This window comes from Mustela nivalis, assembly GCF_964662115.1.
Source record: "Mustela nivalis genome assembly, chromosome: 11".
Lineage (NCBI taxonomy): Eukaryota > Metazoa > Chordata > Mammalia > Carnivora > Mustelidae > Mustela > Mustela nivalis.
This window is the reverse complement of record NC_139030.1, coordinates 57,711,914-57,730,711: the sequence shown is the minus strand read 5'-3', so window position 1 is coordinate 57,730,711 and position 18,798 is coordinate 57,711,914. Positions and strand designations below refer to the sequence as shown.

Genomic DNA, 18,798 nt, shown 5'->3' with positions numbered 1-18,798 from the left:
GCAAATACACCCAGACCTGTCATGGCTCACCTATTTTTAAGTATGTGGGAGATGGTTAGAAAATAAGACTTGCTTATTTGATTAGCATATTCTGTGGCTTACTTCAAAGCAGACCGAAAGTCTCTATAGAGTTTATGTTTTGAAGCCTACCACACAGGTTCCAGGTTTTAGACGGAGATGCATGGGATGCTGTTTTGTTCTACACATCAGATCCTTTAGGTTTAGGTGGTCTCCTTGGCTGTTCTTTTTAGAAGGAACAAATTAAAGAGGACTGCAGAAAAGGAAGCTCTGCGAATATCAGTAATACGACTATGATCAATAGGTAAATCTGGGCATATTAACTTCAAAAAATTAACATACAACAAACATCCCTTATCTTCCATATGGTCAATTTTTTAGATTAGCAATTCTTCACCTTATTGTGCAAAACAGTAATTGCTAAGAGTCCTAACAAATGATCTGTGACTCAAGATATACTCCTGGATTAAAGGGATATAAAAATTTTTATCAAACTACTCATAATCAATTGATTTTGTCAAATATGCAGAGTATTTGCAGTTGAAACCCCCCTTAATTAATCACCATCTTCTGGGCTTGTAAAGGGTAGGCCTTGAATGTCTTGTGACGTCTTTCAGGTCAAATTCTCTTCTTTATTACCCAAGACAGAAAAGTTCCCTTCTCGTTCATCAGAATCAACAAGAACATGTAACTCTGAAAGCTTAAGTGCTTAGTATAACCTTCAGCAGACAGTGCCACAAATGCAGACGCTGATCTGGTATTTGGAGAGCCAACTGAAGTGATGGCATTGTAGGATTCTCCAACACGCCCTCAATAGGGCTTCGTGAGGAGGGTGATCTTTTACCAATGCCTGACTTTCTGGCCCTAACAATCCCTTGTAAGGGACTGTGAGCTTATATGGGTGATGCCCTTGCTGAGTCAATTCCCATCTCTGCCATCAAGTTGGCTTCTCATCTTCTGAAGCTCGAACTCTGTAATTATTTAGGCTCAAATGTCTTCCCTTGATACCCACACTAGAACTTCTAGCCTGCTTTGACTACCCACCATAGCTCGTAATTTGCCCTTGTGGAAGCCTTCCTCACCATCTAATCAAACGGCTCAGAGGACTACAGTTCTCTGTAGCTTGTAACCAAGTGGACCTTTTCCTTCCTGTATTCTAACAGCTGGAGAAATTGCTACTTCCAAACTCCCATTTTTCTAGTTAAGCAGTATTTATCCGAATCAACGTTCTGTAAAACGTGAACTGCCCTCGATAGAAGCTTTCCCGTCAGTTGTGGAAAACCAGCCACTCAGCAACTGTAATTAGCTTTCTTTCTGATAATGCTGCCTACTTTCAAAATTCCTCAACTAACAACATGCAAGGGCCTATATGGGGCTCTTTAAAAATTTTGATGTAGGGATCCAATACATTCTATCCGTTTTTTGCGTGCGCGACATCACTTCCTTTTTAGCCTCCTTTGTTTTTAACCCAATCCTGCACCAGCGCGAGCTACAGCTTCTCACCATGGATGCCTGTGCCCTCCTCCTTCCTCTCCTGATCCTTACAGAGCGGTTCCATCTCCTGCTCAGCTTTACCTACCAGGAAAATAATTATTTAACAACAGTAAAATCAGGTTAAACAAAAAACAAAAATATAATCCTTCCCCATCACTCCACCTTAAATAATGTTCTCTATTTACTGCTTTTCTCAGTCTTTACTTTTCATATTTGCAACAATAGGTCTTCTTCTCCCAGCTGATGTTGTGGACTTTCCCTAGCTGGTTACAGAATCCTTTTTTTTTTTTCCCTTTTTAAGTGGTTACATAAGGTTCTGTTTGAAATGGGATTATGGATAGTTTCTTTGTTATTATAAACAACGTCGTATGAACATATGTGTGTATATCTTATTTATCTTTTTAATCCCAGGGCCAACTGCTAAATTGGTGGTCAGACTGTATGGTAATTAGAACACTGGCTCTGGACTAGTCAAATATGCAGAGTATTTGCAGTTGAAACCCCCCAAATTGAAATTTGGCTTTGCCCTTTATTACTTCATGACTCCAGGCGAATTATTCAATGTCTGAGGTTTCTTATCTGTGGGATGGGGATAGTAATTGTACTTATTTCAGAGGTTGTTACAATTAACATGTAAAGTATTTAGAACAGCCAAATGCACATTAGCTGTTGCTACTATCCTATGGCAGCAGAAAAAAACCTCAAATTTTTGATTTATGGTTCTTCCTCTTGTCTTTGAATTATTAAGATAAATTCTCAGGAAAAGGGACCTCTGGTTTATGAGAGTTATAAACATTTTTAGAGCCTGGCCTGTTTTTCATGGAATTTGATTTTGTGAGATTTTAACAAGCTGGCTAGGGTTGCCGCCCTGGCTTCAAACACAATGAAGAAATGTTCAAGTTGTAGTTAGGATGAAGTTACTGGCAAATGCCTTTAAGAAAACTGTTTCATAGTACGCTTACATCTCCCACTCAAGGTCCTCGTGCTTTCATAAAATTTTACTCTGCTCGTTATTGTTCCTCCCTGGGAAAACCCGATAGTGAAAAGGTGTCAAACCGATCTGAGGAAACTGCCGCAGGCTGGGTGTGATGGGTGGGGACAAGAACTGCCCCAAGGTGGCCCCAGCACAGGGCTGGCCGGGCACTCCAAGCGTCTGAGGCTGAAACACTGGCACATTTCCAGTTGAGATTCCCTTGTGACTTTTTAAAAAGTAGACTTACCCTCCTTGGTAGATAATGAGTTTGTGTTTGAGATCTACAGGACAGCCCTCCCCCACTGGCCACACGTGAGTGCTCGAGCCTTTTCCACGGCAGCCACTGCTCCTAGGAGTGTAGCCCCTAGAGTGTCCGTCTCAACACGATGCACGTTTAGACTCTGCTCCATGTACACACTGGGTAAGGGAGACAGGACCACACCACAGTCCCAAAGGTGTGATCACATTGTCCTAAAAGTACCAGGAGCATTACACATGTCTTCAAGCATTTTTTTTATCCTAGAGCTGCCAATTTTTTTTTTTTTTTTTTTAAACAGAGGAACCGTACTTTAAGAGGAATGTTCAAGGAACAACATGGCCTATAAACACCCTTGAAAGATTTCCAGTCTTTTTGCTAGAGTCAATTTTTCCTCTAAACATGACCTTTTCTGCTTCCTGGCCTTGGATAATGCCCTAATAATACCACCTATGGACAGAGAGTTAGAAAATGGGGCAAGAGTAGTTTTCAAGCCTTGCTGGGCATATTCCCAGTCTGCAAAGTCCGAGTAACACAGAAAACAGATGTCAAACAAGCGGAGGTCTTTGGCCAGAGCTGGCTAGCAGTTACGCGCTTCACTGGCAGTCTTCCACGACAGACGAAGATTTGGGCTCTGGCAGAGTGGTACCAGCGCAATACTGAGAATCTAATGACTCACAGATTGCTGACGAGACACATTTTCTTTTAAAAATTGTCTGCCCTTAGCACACAGGAAGTTATTCAGGCTCCACGAATGTCAGAGGTACAGAAAGATGGGTAATCCCACTGCCTCCTATAACACTGAACACACATGCGGACTTTGTCTATGTGTATGTGTGTGCGTGTGCATGCACACGCGTGTGTCAACCCGTGCCTGTCTCCTGCAGAGGCAAAAACAGCAGGCACAGGACAAGCAGCTCTAGGACAGTTCCAGCTAACATGCCAACGTGATTAACTGGTCTTCTCAGAGATCGTTCTCTCTTTCAGGCAGGTATAGGAAGAGTCATTTTTTTTAGAAGAAACCCTGAATCATGACCACGAGTGACAGTGTTTTTGCCTTGGGCATGTCTCCCATGGACATCTGTTCTAACGAACTATAACTTCCCATCCCTTGTTACTATCATTCACTGTGTGGGAAACCACCACTCTACTATTTCTCCATAACAGAATTTCTATCAAGCAAATATTAAGTTATTTTAAACCTCTATGGAATTCACCTAGATTGTCTTACGGAGTAGTCACTGGTTCTTTTACCCTGACTGGGGACCTTCCAAGCAAATCTGATTTACTGCAAACCAGCTGGCACTCACAACCAAGATAAAAGGGGCGCCTGGGTGGCTCAGTTGTTAAGTATCTGCCTTCAGGTCATGATCCTGGGGTCCTGGGATCAAGCCCCACATTGGGCTCTGTGCTCAGGAAGAAGCCTGCTTCTACCTCTCCTACTCCTCCTGCTTGTGTTCCCTCTTGCTATCTCTCTGTCAAATAAATAAATAAAATCTTAAAAAAAAAAAAGGCAAGATAAATTTCAGATAATCCAAATAAAGGGTGATACATCCACATTTTCAGGGAAAAAAATGAGAGATTAGATGGGAAAAGATACAAGGAATGGCCTCATGGGTAGTTTTTTTTTCCCAACACAATCCATTATGTATATTTAAGGAAGATCCTGCTAGAAGAACAGCCTCTTCGAAGACATGGTGACATCAGGCACAAAAGCACAAGATTTTTAAAAAGCAATTTCAGAAAACAGATTGCATGAGAAACTGATGTGGATTTTCAGAGAACTTTTACAAGCACCTATGACATTACGTACTGGGCCCCAGGACAGGGTGGGGTGTGTCTGGCTGCGGGGGAACCCAGCCGCTGAGCTCTGGAATGAAAAGAGCATGCTGGCAAGAGGGTGGGTGGCCCACGAGATGTGACACCTCCTGCTCAGCCACTGAGAGGCTTTCTTAAGATTATTCCAGTGAAGATGACTTCACCGTTCAGTTTGTTAAATTTCATAAAGTATCTTTTTGGGGACTTGTTTCTAATGTGGGTTTCTCTTCTGTTCTTGGCTTCAATGTCCCAGGCAAATTGCCGGTCCAGGAAGAATCTGAGCACGCTGACGGACACCATCCTGGATGATTCGGACTAGGCCAGCTACACAGTGCGCCTTGTTGACAAGACCATCCTCTGACTGCATTTATGAAACGTTATGTCTGCTTGGAAATGAACCTACATATTTAAAGTGGAGGTTCATTCAAGTGACCCTGGCCTGACAGTACTTTTTTCATCTGGTTCTACTGAAAATACTCTATACATTCCATGAAGAAACCTATGGTATGGAGTCACCAGTCAGGTAATTGGAGAGCGTGGCATCTCATCAGCAGGCTGGTTAAAGAAAATTATCCTATTAGGTGTACACAAAAAGGGGAGGGGGATATCCAGAGAAGCTGAAGACCATTTCAAATTCTGTTGTGGTTCCCTAATTGGCTTGAAACCATTCTGGGGAAAAGTTGAGTTCCCTGCAACAGCGTGCTTCTAAGGCCTGCATTATACATTTCAAACCCCGGCCAAAAGGTGGTTCAAACTTGCTTATACGCAAGGAAGTATCCAGAAAAACCCTCAAAATAGCCATGATCATTGTGACGAGCCTCCATGAAAAATGCTCTTTGGTAACTTCTGTTGTTCCAGGGCGAAGCACGAGCTTTCTGTGCCTAGCACAAAATTAAAAATCAAACAGTCTCCGCTGCCAAAGAACTTGCAGTCTAGCTGGGAACTAAGACTAATACATAGACAAAATCATGAAACATTAGAAAACGGCATAAAATTAAGTTCTGGTTCAGAGCAAAGAGAACGGCCTGACTGCACACCTCCAAGCAGAGATTCTCTTGAGGCAGAAGGACTCTGTTTCTTACAGCCGTCACTTGGCACAACTTGGAAGGAACTGTTCTCTACTAGTTGCAAAGGTACGGAGAATCCTACAATCCTTTACATGAGGTTTGGAAATCAACGTCTTCTTTCCCTTGAATAGGTATGACCAACATGTTGTCTTTAAACCTACTTCAAAGCAAACAGTTACATGAATCAACCACGAAAGGCCTTTGGAGAAAAAAGGAAACTGTTCGACTTGATCTGTGACACCCTGAGATCTACTTCATTCAGGAAACGGGCAGATCTTATCCCATCTCTGACTGATACAACATCAAGACGACTGTGTGCGGGGATGTTTCTCCTCCTCGAACTTTCCCCGCTGTCCACAAAAATGAGCTGAGAAAGCCAAGCGGTCACTGGTGGTGGCCGAGCAGCCCTTCTGAGGGACTAACACCACGGGGTCCCGACACGGATGACACGGGGAAGTGAGGAGGACACCAGGAGTCAGGTGTGCACACGTGTTAACCGCAGAAGGCCCCACAGTGTCGGTCTGACAGAAAGCTCCAACGTAGTAAATTTCTCTCTTGTCTTTACTTGGTTGGAGGGTAAAGACATCGCTATTTTCCTTCAACTCAAGTGCTGTTGACAGGAAAACAAAACCAACTTAAGAAACAAAAAGAAAGCTCTCGCACAAGGTTGGCTTCCATGGAACAGCACCTCCTGGTCTTGGATGGGGTGATCCAGACTCATGCCTGCAGATGGTTCACGGTCACATGCAGCCCTGCAAATCCTGCATGGGCTTAGCAGTCCGAGATGAAGCGTGGGCTGTGGAGTTGGATATACTTACAAACGGGTTCCTCTACACCCGCGATTCTCAACTGGGTACACAGAATTACAGTAAATCTCCGATCATAACCCCCAGCCATCCAGTGAAGGATGAAACCCTGGAACTACAGCAGAACCAATACCGAACACCAGTCACCCACGCGCAGCCTGGCGCACGGGGGAAAATGGAAACGTCTTCTGGTCTGTGGTCAGCCACTAGCCTGCTAGCGTGGGAACACGTAGTACTGTCTGGGGGAATAGTGGAGGGAAGTTTATACAAAACCCACAAACACTTATCATTGCTTAGTATGGCTGATGTACTGCCCTAAGATGGGAAACAATTTCTGCCTTCAGGGAGCTCCCAGTTGAGTTAAGCAACCCGTGTGGCCACGTTTGGTGCTGGGACACAGACGAGAGTCCTCACGGTGCTGTGCGCACAGACCGACTGGGCCAGGGGAGGCTCTGGTGGGGGAGGCAAGCCTGGAACCCAGTCTTGGAGGTTGAGGACTGGAGAGCAGGGTTAAAGGGAACTGAAGGGCACTAAGTTGGAAACCAAAGGAGAGAAATCAGGGAGGAATGGAGCAGCACGGTGTGCTTGGAATATATTCATAGTCTTGTCCTGGAGGAGGACACACCATGAGGCAGAGAAAAGAAGGAGACAGGACTGACGAAGCAGGCAAGAGGCCTTTCGCCTCTGGCCTTCAATATCATTTCCAGGAGACTGGGCTTTTTCCTTTATGGGAGGAGGGGGACTTGGAGCAGGAAAGTGACACAGAGGTCTACATTTCATCAAACTCTCTGGCCACAGTCAGGGCAAGTATCTGGAGAGGAAAGGCTAGTGATCAGGCAGGCAGTTATGAGCCGGCCGTAAGGGCCTCAGGGAGAGATCTGGGGCTAAGCTAGGCTGTGGTAGGAGGAATGGTGGGGAGACGGGTTGGTCTATAAATTATCAAGAGGAAAAAATGGAAGGACTTGCATGATGGAGGGAGGGAGGGGAAGAGGGAGCCCAGGCTGATCTGGCCTGCGTTTCCAGTTTGAGCGCTTGGTTGGGTACTGGTCCCACTAACTGAGGAAAGGACAACTGGAAGAGGAGCAGGATTCGATGCGGGGGTGGGGGGTGCCAGTTTTGCTTTGGAGACGATGTTTGGATGGTGACTGAGACCAGGCAGCCTGATGCTCAGGGCAAAGCCAGGTTGGGAGACGGTATCTCTGAGTTGTATGAAGGTACCTACTACTGGAAACCTTGAGAATATACATCTATACTAGAACTGTGAGCCAGAAGTGGGATTCAGGAAAATAGCAACAGTTAAGGAGTAGATAGAAGAAATAAGCCAATAGAAGAGAAGAAATTAACGCAGGACGGGAAGAAAACAGGTGACGCAAAGGTCAAAGGAGGACATGTTTCAGAGATGGGTAAGGGACCGGCAGTATTGAGTACACCAGACAGACAGTATCTGAAAGAGAGGGAAGCCTCCGAATTGCGATAACCAGGAGGTAAGTGTTAGTTGAATTGTGTCCCCACTACCCCCAGCCCTCCCCAAAACAGCTGAGATCCTAACCCTCAGTAACTCATAATGACAGAAGAGGACCTTATTTACAAATAGGGTCTTTTAAAGTTCAAAAGAGGTCATTAGTGTGGGTCCTGATCAAATGATGGGTGTCCTTGTAAAAAAAAAAGGGAAAGATGGACATGGAGACGGACATGTGCAGAGGGAAGATGGTGTGAAGAAACACAGGGAGACGATGCTCGTCTACAAGCCAAGGATGGAGGGAGCCCTGGAACAGTCTCTCTCCATCCTGCCAACACCATAATCTTGGACTTCGAGTGTCCAGAACTGAGACAACGGTATTTCCATGGTGTAAGCCCCCCAGTCTGATACTTTGTCACACAGCTCAGCAGACTAATACAGTTTACCATGTGAGACACAACGAGGAGAAGTCACACAGGGGAGGGTGAGGTGTGAACGGAAGACAGAAATGGGGACAACGCTTTTAAAAGGGTTATGTGAGAAGGGGCTAGAGAGGAACACAGGGTTTTAGTTTTAGATTCAAGATCAAAGAGACCTGAATGGTCTCAAACACAAATGGGTCGATTTTTCTAGTAAATGAAATTTAAAATGTACTGGCATAAAGTAGTTCATAGTTTTGTTCACTGTGTTCTGTGACTTAAAAAAAAATGTCTATTGTAGTCACAGTCAAAATTTTTGTTCCTGGTATTGTTTATTTGTGCATTTTCTTGCATTTGTCTACCAATTAGTCATGGCAGAGATCCGTTATTGTTGAAAATAAAGGTTTTCAGCTTTGCTGGGGGAAAAAAAAATAATAAAAGCAAAAGACATCTGAAATTGTAGGAGAGGGAGGGGATACCTGGCAGAGCAAGGTCCTGAGGGTACGCGATCAAGACGACAACTTGGGACCCCTTGCCCTTGAGACTTTAGGGAAGGGGGGAGGCAAGAATGGGGTTGGGTTGGTCTCTCTCCTTGTTGGGAGGAAACAGGAAATTGATGGTGTTTCCACCTGGTGATCTCAATTTTATTCATCAAGTGAGAAGTGAAGTCATTTGCTTAGAGTTGAGAGGGGGTTAAGGGTAAAGCGAGCAGGCTGGGAGAGAAGCCTGCAGCCAGGGATGGATGAGAAAGCTGAGTGAGGACCAGTGATGCTGGGTCTGGTCAACCTGGAAACATTTACAGCCTGGATGTAAGAGGAGCTGAGAAGGTGGCCTGCTGCAGAATTAATCCAGGCTTAGCATTCTGTGAGGCAGGTGTGACCAAGGGTTGGGTTATAAGACAAGTGAGGATACTGCTAAAATGGAGACCAGATTTGGTGGGGATAAAAAGTAAAGAAGTACCCCTTTTGAATTTCGGATTAGGTTTAGTGGGAGCCAGTGTGATCTGGGAATGTAAAGCTCCTGAGGTGTGGTGTTCTTGGGCATGAGAACACAAGGCCCGGCCATGGGAGGAAGTTGTTACCATGGGGTGGACAGAAGGGCCGTAGGGACTGAGGTTCAGGTTCTGTAAGGGGTGCAGGGTAACACATGCTGAGATCTTCCACAAGAAAGGCAGGAGATAGGGGGCGCCTGGGTGGCTCAGTGGGTTAGGGCCTCTGCTTTAGGCTTGCGTCATGGTTCAGGGTCCTGGGATGGAGGCCCGCATCCAGAGCTCTGGCAGCAGGGAGCCTGCTTCCTCCTCTCTCTCTGCCTGCATCTCTGCCTACTTCTGATCTATCAAATAAATAAATAAAATCTAAAAAAAAAAAAGAAAAAAAAAAAAGAAAGGCAGGAGCTGGGGTGGAGAAGAGCATGGCCCTCAAGGGACAAGACTGCAGGCCAGATTTATTGAGGCTGGTGGGTGGTGGGAGAAGCCGGTCTGGGGATGGGCCCCTGCATCAGAGAAGGAAGGGCTTCCGAGTGCCTGAGAGGACACACCCTCCCTCCCACTGGCATGGCTCCCATTCATATTTAAACACTCGATGTCTGGGAGAAGTGCATCTTCAAGTCTTATTTGTAGAACCAAAGAAATAAATTTTTAAGAGCTAGATGAGGAGTTTTTGGCTCTTGATACATCACAAATGCTAAAATTATACATATATTACATAAAAGATTACTGATAAAATTTTAGACAAACAACATACCAGAAACTCCAGGTGGTGTCTTAATGAATTTTCCATTAAAATGACCAATAACGGCTTCACACTTCTCTGTTGATTCCATCCTATTCATCCATCAAAATAAAACACATATTTAGAGATCTCTTAATTTCAGATTTTTTTTGTGCACGTGAATACATTCTTATAGGCTACGGGAGACAAATGAAACCTAGCAAAAATGTGAATCAGAAAAAGTGGGCTTATCCTATCTTTGCTCTGTTTTATGTGTACTTCTATAATGAAATGATAACTGATATCCACAGAGTACCTTCTGAATCATAAAATAAGTAAATCATATCCAGAGTGTTTAATATCAAGCATATCAAATGTGTCACTTTTTTCTCCTTGTTGGAGAATTGGCGATGCATACGCGATAGCTCTGCTGGTCGTGATACGGAACTGAAACAGAACTGCCAGTTCAAAATACAAGTGGACTTACTGTTGCCACAATATTCTGAAGATGGCCTTTCCTTTCACACATTCACAAAGTGACAGATTCAGAAGTCATGGTAAGAACGAATGAGAATCTCAGGATACTCCTTATATGGTTTTTACATTAGCTCTAGGTATAAAGTTGAATTAGTGAAGTTGGCTATGTACTCTCTTTGTCTTCTTGGCTTCAGAGGAGTAATTAAAGGATTGAGCCTAACTTTACAATTTATTCTACACCTGCAGGTGGCTAAAAACCCTTGAGAAACATTTCAAGGGAATTACATTATTTCGACTTGTTTTTATTTTTTTTTTTAATGGAAGAAACACTGAATAATCTATTCAAAATGCACCTCACTCCTGGACGACCCGGAGAGTTACATCTTGGTTTTAATGGGTAGTAATAGTTTTAAAAAGCAACAGAATATAATTGGGTTCCATCTTTGGATACAAAATTGAAACTACTTGATCTGCTTCAGAACACCCACAGAGGCGATGATTTTTAGCGGGTGCTGAGCATTCACTGTTTCCCTGGATCCTTTTAAACAATTAAGTGTACACTGGAAATGCAAGTTGTGGTGACTGTCCACCTGTAGAAATTTTAGTTTTATCTTAAAATTATCTGGGCTAACAAGAAAGAGCGATCAACTAAAAGCCAGAAGAACCCAAGTACTAGACTTTGCTTCATTACTTGGCAGTCTGGTTGACAACGGAAACATCTCTTCTTTGACTTGACTTTCTTACGCGTAAAATAGTGAAAAAAGCTGCCTTCTTTGTTGATTTCCCAGGTCTCTGGAGATGTGACTGTCATCATATCGGATGTTGTATATGAAAGTAAAATACCAGCAATTTTTCTTCCAAAATCAAAGTCAACATATAGACATTATCTGTTCCTGCACAGTCTGAATAGGTCCCTGAATAATGGAAAGTCAGTTTTTATATATGGGCTTATAGATTAGAACTATGTCAAAACGCAAAGCACTTTGTGTTTGAGATTTTTCTTTTAGAAACAAAATTAACCATTATATTGAAGTATCCTTTCCAGAGAGGAAGGGATAAAATTAAGTTGGAAGAACTGAGGACACTCTAGATAGATCTGTCACATTTTGCTTCTTAACAAAGAAAAAAAATCTGAAGCAAATTATAAAATGTTACAACTGGTGCAGCGCTTGGTGGTTAGAGAGGTGTCCTATCACTGTCTTACTTTCTGAATGTTTGATATAATCTAACTCACTGACTTTATGATGAATCAAATTTCCATCAAATGAGAAAAGCCATACTGATTTATTTATGAAATTCAGGAGCCTGTGATGGTTATTTTTAAAAAGTTACAGGCATCCTAATTTAATTCATCAAAACATTAAGGAAACATATTTTCAAAACTATTGCTCATGTGATATTTCCTTGCCCTGAGTCACCAAATATTTAGTGTATTCAGGTTCAAGAAGCCTAATGAACTTCCAAAAAATCTGGAGAAAAAATACACAAACCAATATTTACACATTTAAATTCATGGTGCACCTGGTTCCCATAACCCTGGCTTAAATTCTCTCTTCTCGCTCAACTTTAATTTTGCAGGAAACTTGGCTAAGCTCTCGTCATTGCTATAGTAAAGCTAAAGCAGCGTGCTTACCTAGCAAAGCCAACACCTCGACTTGTACCACTGGAATCCCGTAGTATCCTTGTAGAAATAACTTGTCCAAATGGTTTGAGCATATTTTCAAGTTCTTGCTCATCCATGGACAGTGGCAGATTAGAAATATATAGGTTTGTAGGATCTTGTTCCTGTTGCTAAAACAGAACAGAGAATTCGCCATTAATTTCCAACTAAGTTGAAATAGGGTTGTTAACACACCTACTCTGAGCCACTCTCTTTGCTCAGGTCCCTTTAGAGTGCTACCTAGAGCGAGCATGGGAGCTACAGAACACCCAAGTCACCTTGTACACTTGAAAACAGCGTCCGAAGCTTGGGCAATCTGTGCAGGTCGGGCAGGATTCTGCCAAGCCCTTCTCAGCCGATTTGGAAGTGCCACTGCTGGCCCGTGCCGAGGAGCTGGAGAGAGTGCCCTCATGAAGCCACACTCTCAGCTGTTTGCAGCGCTCCCAAAATAACCAACCTCTCCTCTGCGACTATTTTTAGGAGTCCATTTCAGGCACACGATTGCACAGAAGGCTATTACTGTCAATAGTTCAATCCAGAGAGACACAACGGATTCTGGACCAAGTCATCTCAAGTCCTGCGGGGCTCTGTCCCAGTTCCCCTCTGCTCCATGGCAGGTCCTTACTACTCACTGCAGAGCTCTGATCACCCATGTGGAGAGGAGAGCCCCGGAATGAACAAAAACAAGTAAACTCAAAGCCATATAAAATGATAAACTCTAGGCAGAGCAAACTTTAGAATCAACAGAAGAACTCAGGAGTAGGTGGGGTAGGGTGGTAAATCCTTGCTACTCAAAGAATAATCCAGGGCCAGCAGTGCCAGACCAACTGACCCAGTCAGAAGTTGCATTTTAATCAGATTTCCAGGTAAGTCATATGCATATAAAAGTTCCAGAAGCAATAATTAATTAGATCACTCCCCAGTCACCTTTCCTTTGGTGAGACAGAATCAGCTGAAACCAAAGATATGCAACTGAATTCTCCGAGAACCAGTAACTGCTATGCACATTTACTGAGAGTACAGTGTTAAAGCATCAGAGAAAAAGCTTATATGACAATATAAGCTTATAAGCAATATATTTTCTGACCAAGTCAAAATTCACTTCTGAATTGTGAAGATTAGAATAGTCTTAAATCAGGCTTTCCTTTGATCTTATTAACCATCTATACTTTACATATTGAGCTATACAGGCTTATGATTTTTCTTTAATAAGCACTATTAGTGAAGTCATTAATTGAGGTTTCAGCATTAGGCAACAGAACAGCACACTCATTATATTTTAGATTTTCAAAATGCATAGTACTTTAAAAATATATGAGAGGCATATGCGTATTTGAATTGTACAAAGTCTCTACTTTCAAATTTATCCTGTTGTTAATTAAACCTGAAATGAAATCTGTCCTTTTATATAATCTGCAAGTAAAAGTGCATATTGACCTTTCATACTATACTTACCTGGTAAGATTTAAAATAACAGCCTGGTATCCTAGGAAATGACAAATGCCTTGGTATTTCCAAGCCATTCGAGATATCAAACCCAAACTATGGGTAAAAAGTACTATCCCTCTGACCTCCCGCTTCTGACTTCTGACAGAGGGCGGCAGCACATTACCAGGCCAATCCCAAAGGGGTGCAGCAGAGGCTCCAGGCCCAGGTGTCCTGGGGTGTGGCAGGGGAGGGGGGGGGGACCCAAGAAAAGAATTTTTCAATTGTTCAACAGTAAGCCGAATGCTTAATCTCATTAACCCTTCACAGACTAAACAAAATGGTAAGTATCTTTGCTTTTAGCTAAAATGAGATCTGTTCAGTGTGGAACAGCTGATTACCTTATGCTGAACAAAATCTATCTTTATACCTTTAATGTATAAAAATTGGAAAAAATGCAAAACAGTAACAGATAACGTGTTTGAAAATATAAAGAAAAGCAAAACGGTCTGAGGTATTAAAGTTTTTAAGTGCTTCTGAGGTAGGGTGAGACGTAAAATCTCTCCTTATCTCCATTTCACTCACTACCTCTACCAAATCAGCCTGATTAATGACACAGCTCCTTGATTAGTCATCTCATGTCAGCTCTACCCTACCAAGTCCCCAAAGATTTCCTAGAGTACAGAAGACTCTATCTGTTCCTGTGGAAGTCTGGTCCTTGGCTGGCCAGTACACATGGAATCCTTTCCCTCTAAGGGTGGGCGCGGAGGAGCCCTGTGGCCTCATACAGTCAAATGAGATTTACAGGGCATCTCACACATCCCAGACTCGCAAAAAATCACCTTGACTCCAGTCCATCCTGCAGCTGCTTAGTTAAGTAGGGGAGATAGAAACACATGAGGTAGCGCTTAGGACAGAGGAGGGTACAAGTCACAATGGGAGGAGAGATGGGGGAGCTTGTCTTGGGAAGGGCAGGGAAGAGTTTTCCGAGGGCATGGCATGGAGTTCAGACTTTAGAAACAAACAAATCAAACTGTAAACTGCTTGTGATTAGGGATGACTTCGTTCTTTGCTTCTTGTGTTTTTCAATTCCCTTTTATGCACATGTTAACTTTCAAAAAATAAATTTTTAAAACCTAAAAAAAAAAAAAAAAAAACCAAAAAACCAACCAACCAACCAACCAACCAACCAAACAGGAGTCATGAGGCTGAAACCAGATTGTGAAAGGGTATCTAAGGGTTGGATTCTATTTTGTCAGTCCCTGCTGCTAAACTTTTCCACTGAAGCCTTGCTAACAGCAAGCAGGACCATGAATACTGAGGAGTTGGCAGGCAAAGGCCAAAGTAGCTTTACAGAGTGCAGTTTTTTGGGGAAGTCTTGTGCTTTATCTCAAAAAAAAAAAATCATGTAAATTTTGCAATCTACTCCCTATTTAGGTTTGTTTTAATATGGAAGTGATGTTTCTGACCACAGATTTCCAAGTAATACTGATAACTTGAGGGAGAGAAGCCAGGCATATCCTGTGATTTCATGATTTCATTCTGGTGGGTGGGGGGAGGGGGAAGGAGGAAGAACTGTTGTCCACCGATTGTAGTTAGAAAGCCAGCCACAGCCTGGCGCGCGAGGGGAGCTTTCAGAGGCATGGAAGCAAGGAAATGATATCATCAAGCCTATCTTACGAGAAAAATCTCTGAATCATGCTTAGTCACATTCAGAATAAAGCTGGGAACCCCCTAATTAAAAAGTGTTAAAACCCTCTTTGGACAAAGATACGGCATAAAAAAATGTCACAGAAGAAACATATACCATAAATATTGTGGGGTTTTCTTTTTAAGTTACAACTATAACCATTAAATGACTAATATTCAAGAACATTCAGAGGGAATTTGTCATGTGTGAAGTATTTTTACAAGGGTTAACAACGTAGGGACAAACTACTTTTTAAATCTGTGTTTTAGTTGCTTGTATAATTAAAATATTAATTAAATGTTACATTCTTTAAAGTCCTGATTTAGCTTGAAAGTTTACTGATGAAGAAAAAAATAAGTACTAAAATCAGAATCCAGAAAGAAATGGAGATCTTAACCCATTCTTTGATAGTGAGCCAAAGTGGACTAAACACGAGTAAATATGTCCTGTGGCTTTCATGCATTTTTTTTTTCAACAGCAACAACTCTGTCAATGAGGGTTTTTCACTTGGGATGACCTTTAAAGTTAATGTTATTTATTCTTCTTATCAAATGGTCAACTTATCCTGCAAACATCGACCACAAAGTTGTAATAATTAAAAAAGAAAGAAGAAAGAAAGGAGAAGAAACTCTAAGCTGGCAGCACCTGGCCAAAAATATCTCATCCCCAAAGTGTCCATGCCGTCTAATTGCCATACATTCATAGAGAATGGATTATATAATAGTTGTAGTAAGTGGGGGGTGGTTCTTGAATGAGGGTAATTTAATTTCTTTAAAATCAGTGACAACCATAACTCTGTTTTATTACACACAATGTTATGTCTCAAAAAACAATTATTCTGTAAATTATGGGTGGCCAAACATAAAATGGGGCCAACAGCCCTCTTTATATCCATCCTTAGGCGTGGAAAAGGTTCAATGGCTTCTCTAACAAGTAGAAAACTAGCTCCCACATTGGCCGTGAGAGGGATAAATGGCCACTAACGTTCGCTTGAGTAGAAAAGCAGGGCTCAGAGGTCCCGCGTGGTGTAAAGCACTCAGTCATCATCTGAAAGAAATTAACAAAAACCTCCCTGTGCATGTGGAATGGTTCCTAAAATGCAAGAAAGGGACTTGGCAGGAAGACCAGACATCTGTTTTCTCTTGTACTGAATAGGTTCACCACGCAGCCGATAGCTGCTTCCAGGCATGTGAATGCAAACGGCCTAAATCGCGGCAGACTCTGTGTGGAAGGGGGATTAAAGTCCTGCTCGTCTGACTGCCTATTTACCGGAAAGAAATGTGTGGGCTTACCACCAAGCAAATAGCATACGACGATCCGCTGACTCCCAGCAGGCCTTAAGAGGCACTGCTGAAAGGCCTATAGAAGTCATTCTATTAACAGGTATTACCAATGTTGATTTGTGTTTTAAGTCCTTTTAGCTTAATATCTGAGTTTTGCTCTTTTTATAGATTCTGAGTCTTCTGCTCTAAAAACAAACACATGTGAAACGAGGCCAAGTTAACATCAAGAGGCATGGCCTTGAGCCTTTGGGAAAACCTTTTGGTAAGTATCTTCAGGGTATTCTACAGACAGAGCTCAATAAATATAATTTCTAAACATCCCATTCTTAATTCTCAGTATCTGCTCAAGCTGGGAAGAAAGTTTTTCTCTCGCTGAGTTGGGCTTCTCTGGTCATTCACAAAATAAAGATTTAGTATCTACCCTATGCCAGATACCAAGAAAGGTATTGAAAGTGAAAACATAAATAAGAAACAATCACTGTTGCTGAATGCAAGTGAGAACACTTGCAAGTTCTCAGTTTAGTTTTGAGTATCTGTGGATCCTTTTTCAACCCATGACAGCCAATATGTCACACAATATTATATTCTCCTTCACCCAAACCCCAATCCACCCCACCACCCTGCTGACTTCCTTAGTAGACTACCCCTTCATTTTTTTTCCAATTCACAAGAAAGCAGGCCTTTAATGTGTGGCAGTGTGAATGTTCAGACCTGTATGCAGTATCCTGGCTAATTCGCTAAGCAAAAAGGTGGATAGCAATGGATCCCTTATCACTCAACATGGGGGCCAGACCTGAATTTCTTTTAAAAACTGTCTCCACAGGGGCACTTGGGTGGCTCCGTGGGTTGAGGCCTCTGCCTTCGGCTCGGGTCATGATCCCGGGGTCCTGGGGTCGAGCCCTGCATCAGGCTCTCTGCTCAGCAGGGAGCCTGCTTCCCTACCTCTCTCTCTGCCTGCTTCTCTGTCTGCTTGTGATCTCTGTCAAATGGATAAATAAGGTCTTAAAAAAAAAAGATAATTAAAAACTGTTTCCACGGAAAGTGCGGGCCAGGCACTCCTTTACCTGGATAGTATGAGAAGGTTAAGTCAATTTCAGAGCCTCAAATCCACGGTGTCATGGTATAGAACAATGGACCCTCTAGCATTTAAAATAGCTCTTGTAACTTTAATGATATAATAAAAAAGAAATCACACCCGGGAAACTCAGTTGTTCTACAGCGACCTAAAGAAATTCACTGAGAGTGGGATGTTGACACACTGCCAGCATCTCTGAACATGGGCACCGCTCCTGCCCCACTGACCATGTGGAAAGGGATCGTTCTCCTAGCCCATTTACCATCCCAGGTCTCCTCAGGAAGTCTCTGCACAGTGCTCGTGATCAGGCCACAAGACGGTGGCTTTCAGAGCGCACGCGGACACGTCGGGGAGGGCCCGAGTCCACCCAGTCCAGCACTGACCAAACGCCGCATAAAGGGTTTTTCAGAATGGGGTACATTTACTAGACTGCGCTGCACATGGAGGATGCCTCGGTAAGGGCTCTCCCGACCGCTTTAAGTAAGGCCTCTGCGTTTGTAACAGGCTGTTAAACAGCCCTCTTTCTAACCTTGTTTCAGCAGAGGCCACAAAACAATAGCTGACACACCCCCATTCCAGAGTGGGAAACCAGACCACCTCAAGAGAGGTGGCGGAGACCTGGTTTGGGACTCTCTGCTGACCACCCACCTCCCGCTGTCTACGAGAGCCTGGAGAGGCTACGAATGGACACGCATGTGGAGAGGAACGCCGGCATGTTCTGCGTCTCTCCCTGTGGGCTGCTTCCCCATCACCGCCAGGCAAGCGAGAGGGGTTTGAACAGACCACTCAGGAGGCTTGCACTGGGTCCTGAGCAGCTGGGTGGGTACAATGGACCGATGTCTGACTTCAGCCTGCGATGTCTAACAGGGGAAAGGCTGGCTGAAGGGGCCTGTAAGTGTGGCTGGTACGTACCTACTTCTCCCAGACATTTGCCAAATGTAGATCATAGGTGGGCCACGCAAGGGGGAGCTGGCCAGGGCTGTGTGGTATCCTTCCAGGGAGGCTGCCTCGAAGGGCAACGAGGTCCCGTAGAAAGGGCCTGAGGAAAGACCCTCAGACGATCAGGAGCTAAGATATATGCTCACTCGTTTCAAGGAACCAAAGGAACAAGATCAATTGGGGTGGTGGTATAAGAGATCTCTGAAAAGAGGGAGAGCACCACCTCTCTG

The 18,798-nt window shown here is 43.3% G+C and overlaps 1 protein-coding gene across 11 annotated transcripts in view; it reads right to left on the bottom strand.

Annotated features, from left to right (window-relative positions):
* The window catches only part of RBMS1 (RNA binding motif single stranded interacting protein 1), a 132,866-nt gene that overhangs the window by 18,495 nt on the left and 95,573 nt on the right, over positions 1-18,798 (bottom strand). For all 11 annotated transcript variants that reach the window (XM_082691402.1, XM_082691403.1, XM_082691404.1 and 8 more), the window contains 2 exons: positions 12,130-12,287; positions 10,053-10,132 (listed from right to left, as the gene is read on the bottom strand). In XM_082691402.1, the coding sequence (XP_082547528.1) occupies positions 10,053-10,132; positions 12,130-12,287 (238 nt within the window). The remainder of the gene's footprint in view (positions 1-10,052; positions 10,133-12,129; positions 12,288-18,798) is intronic.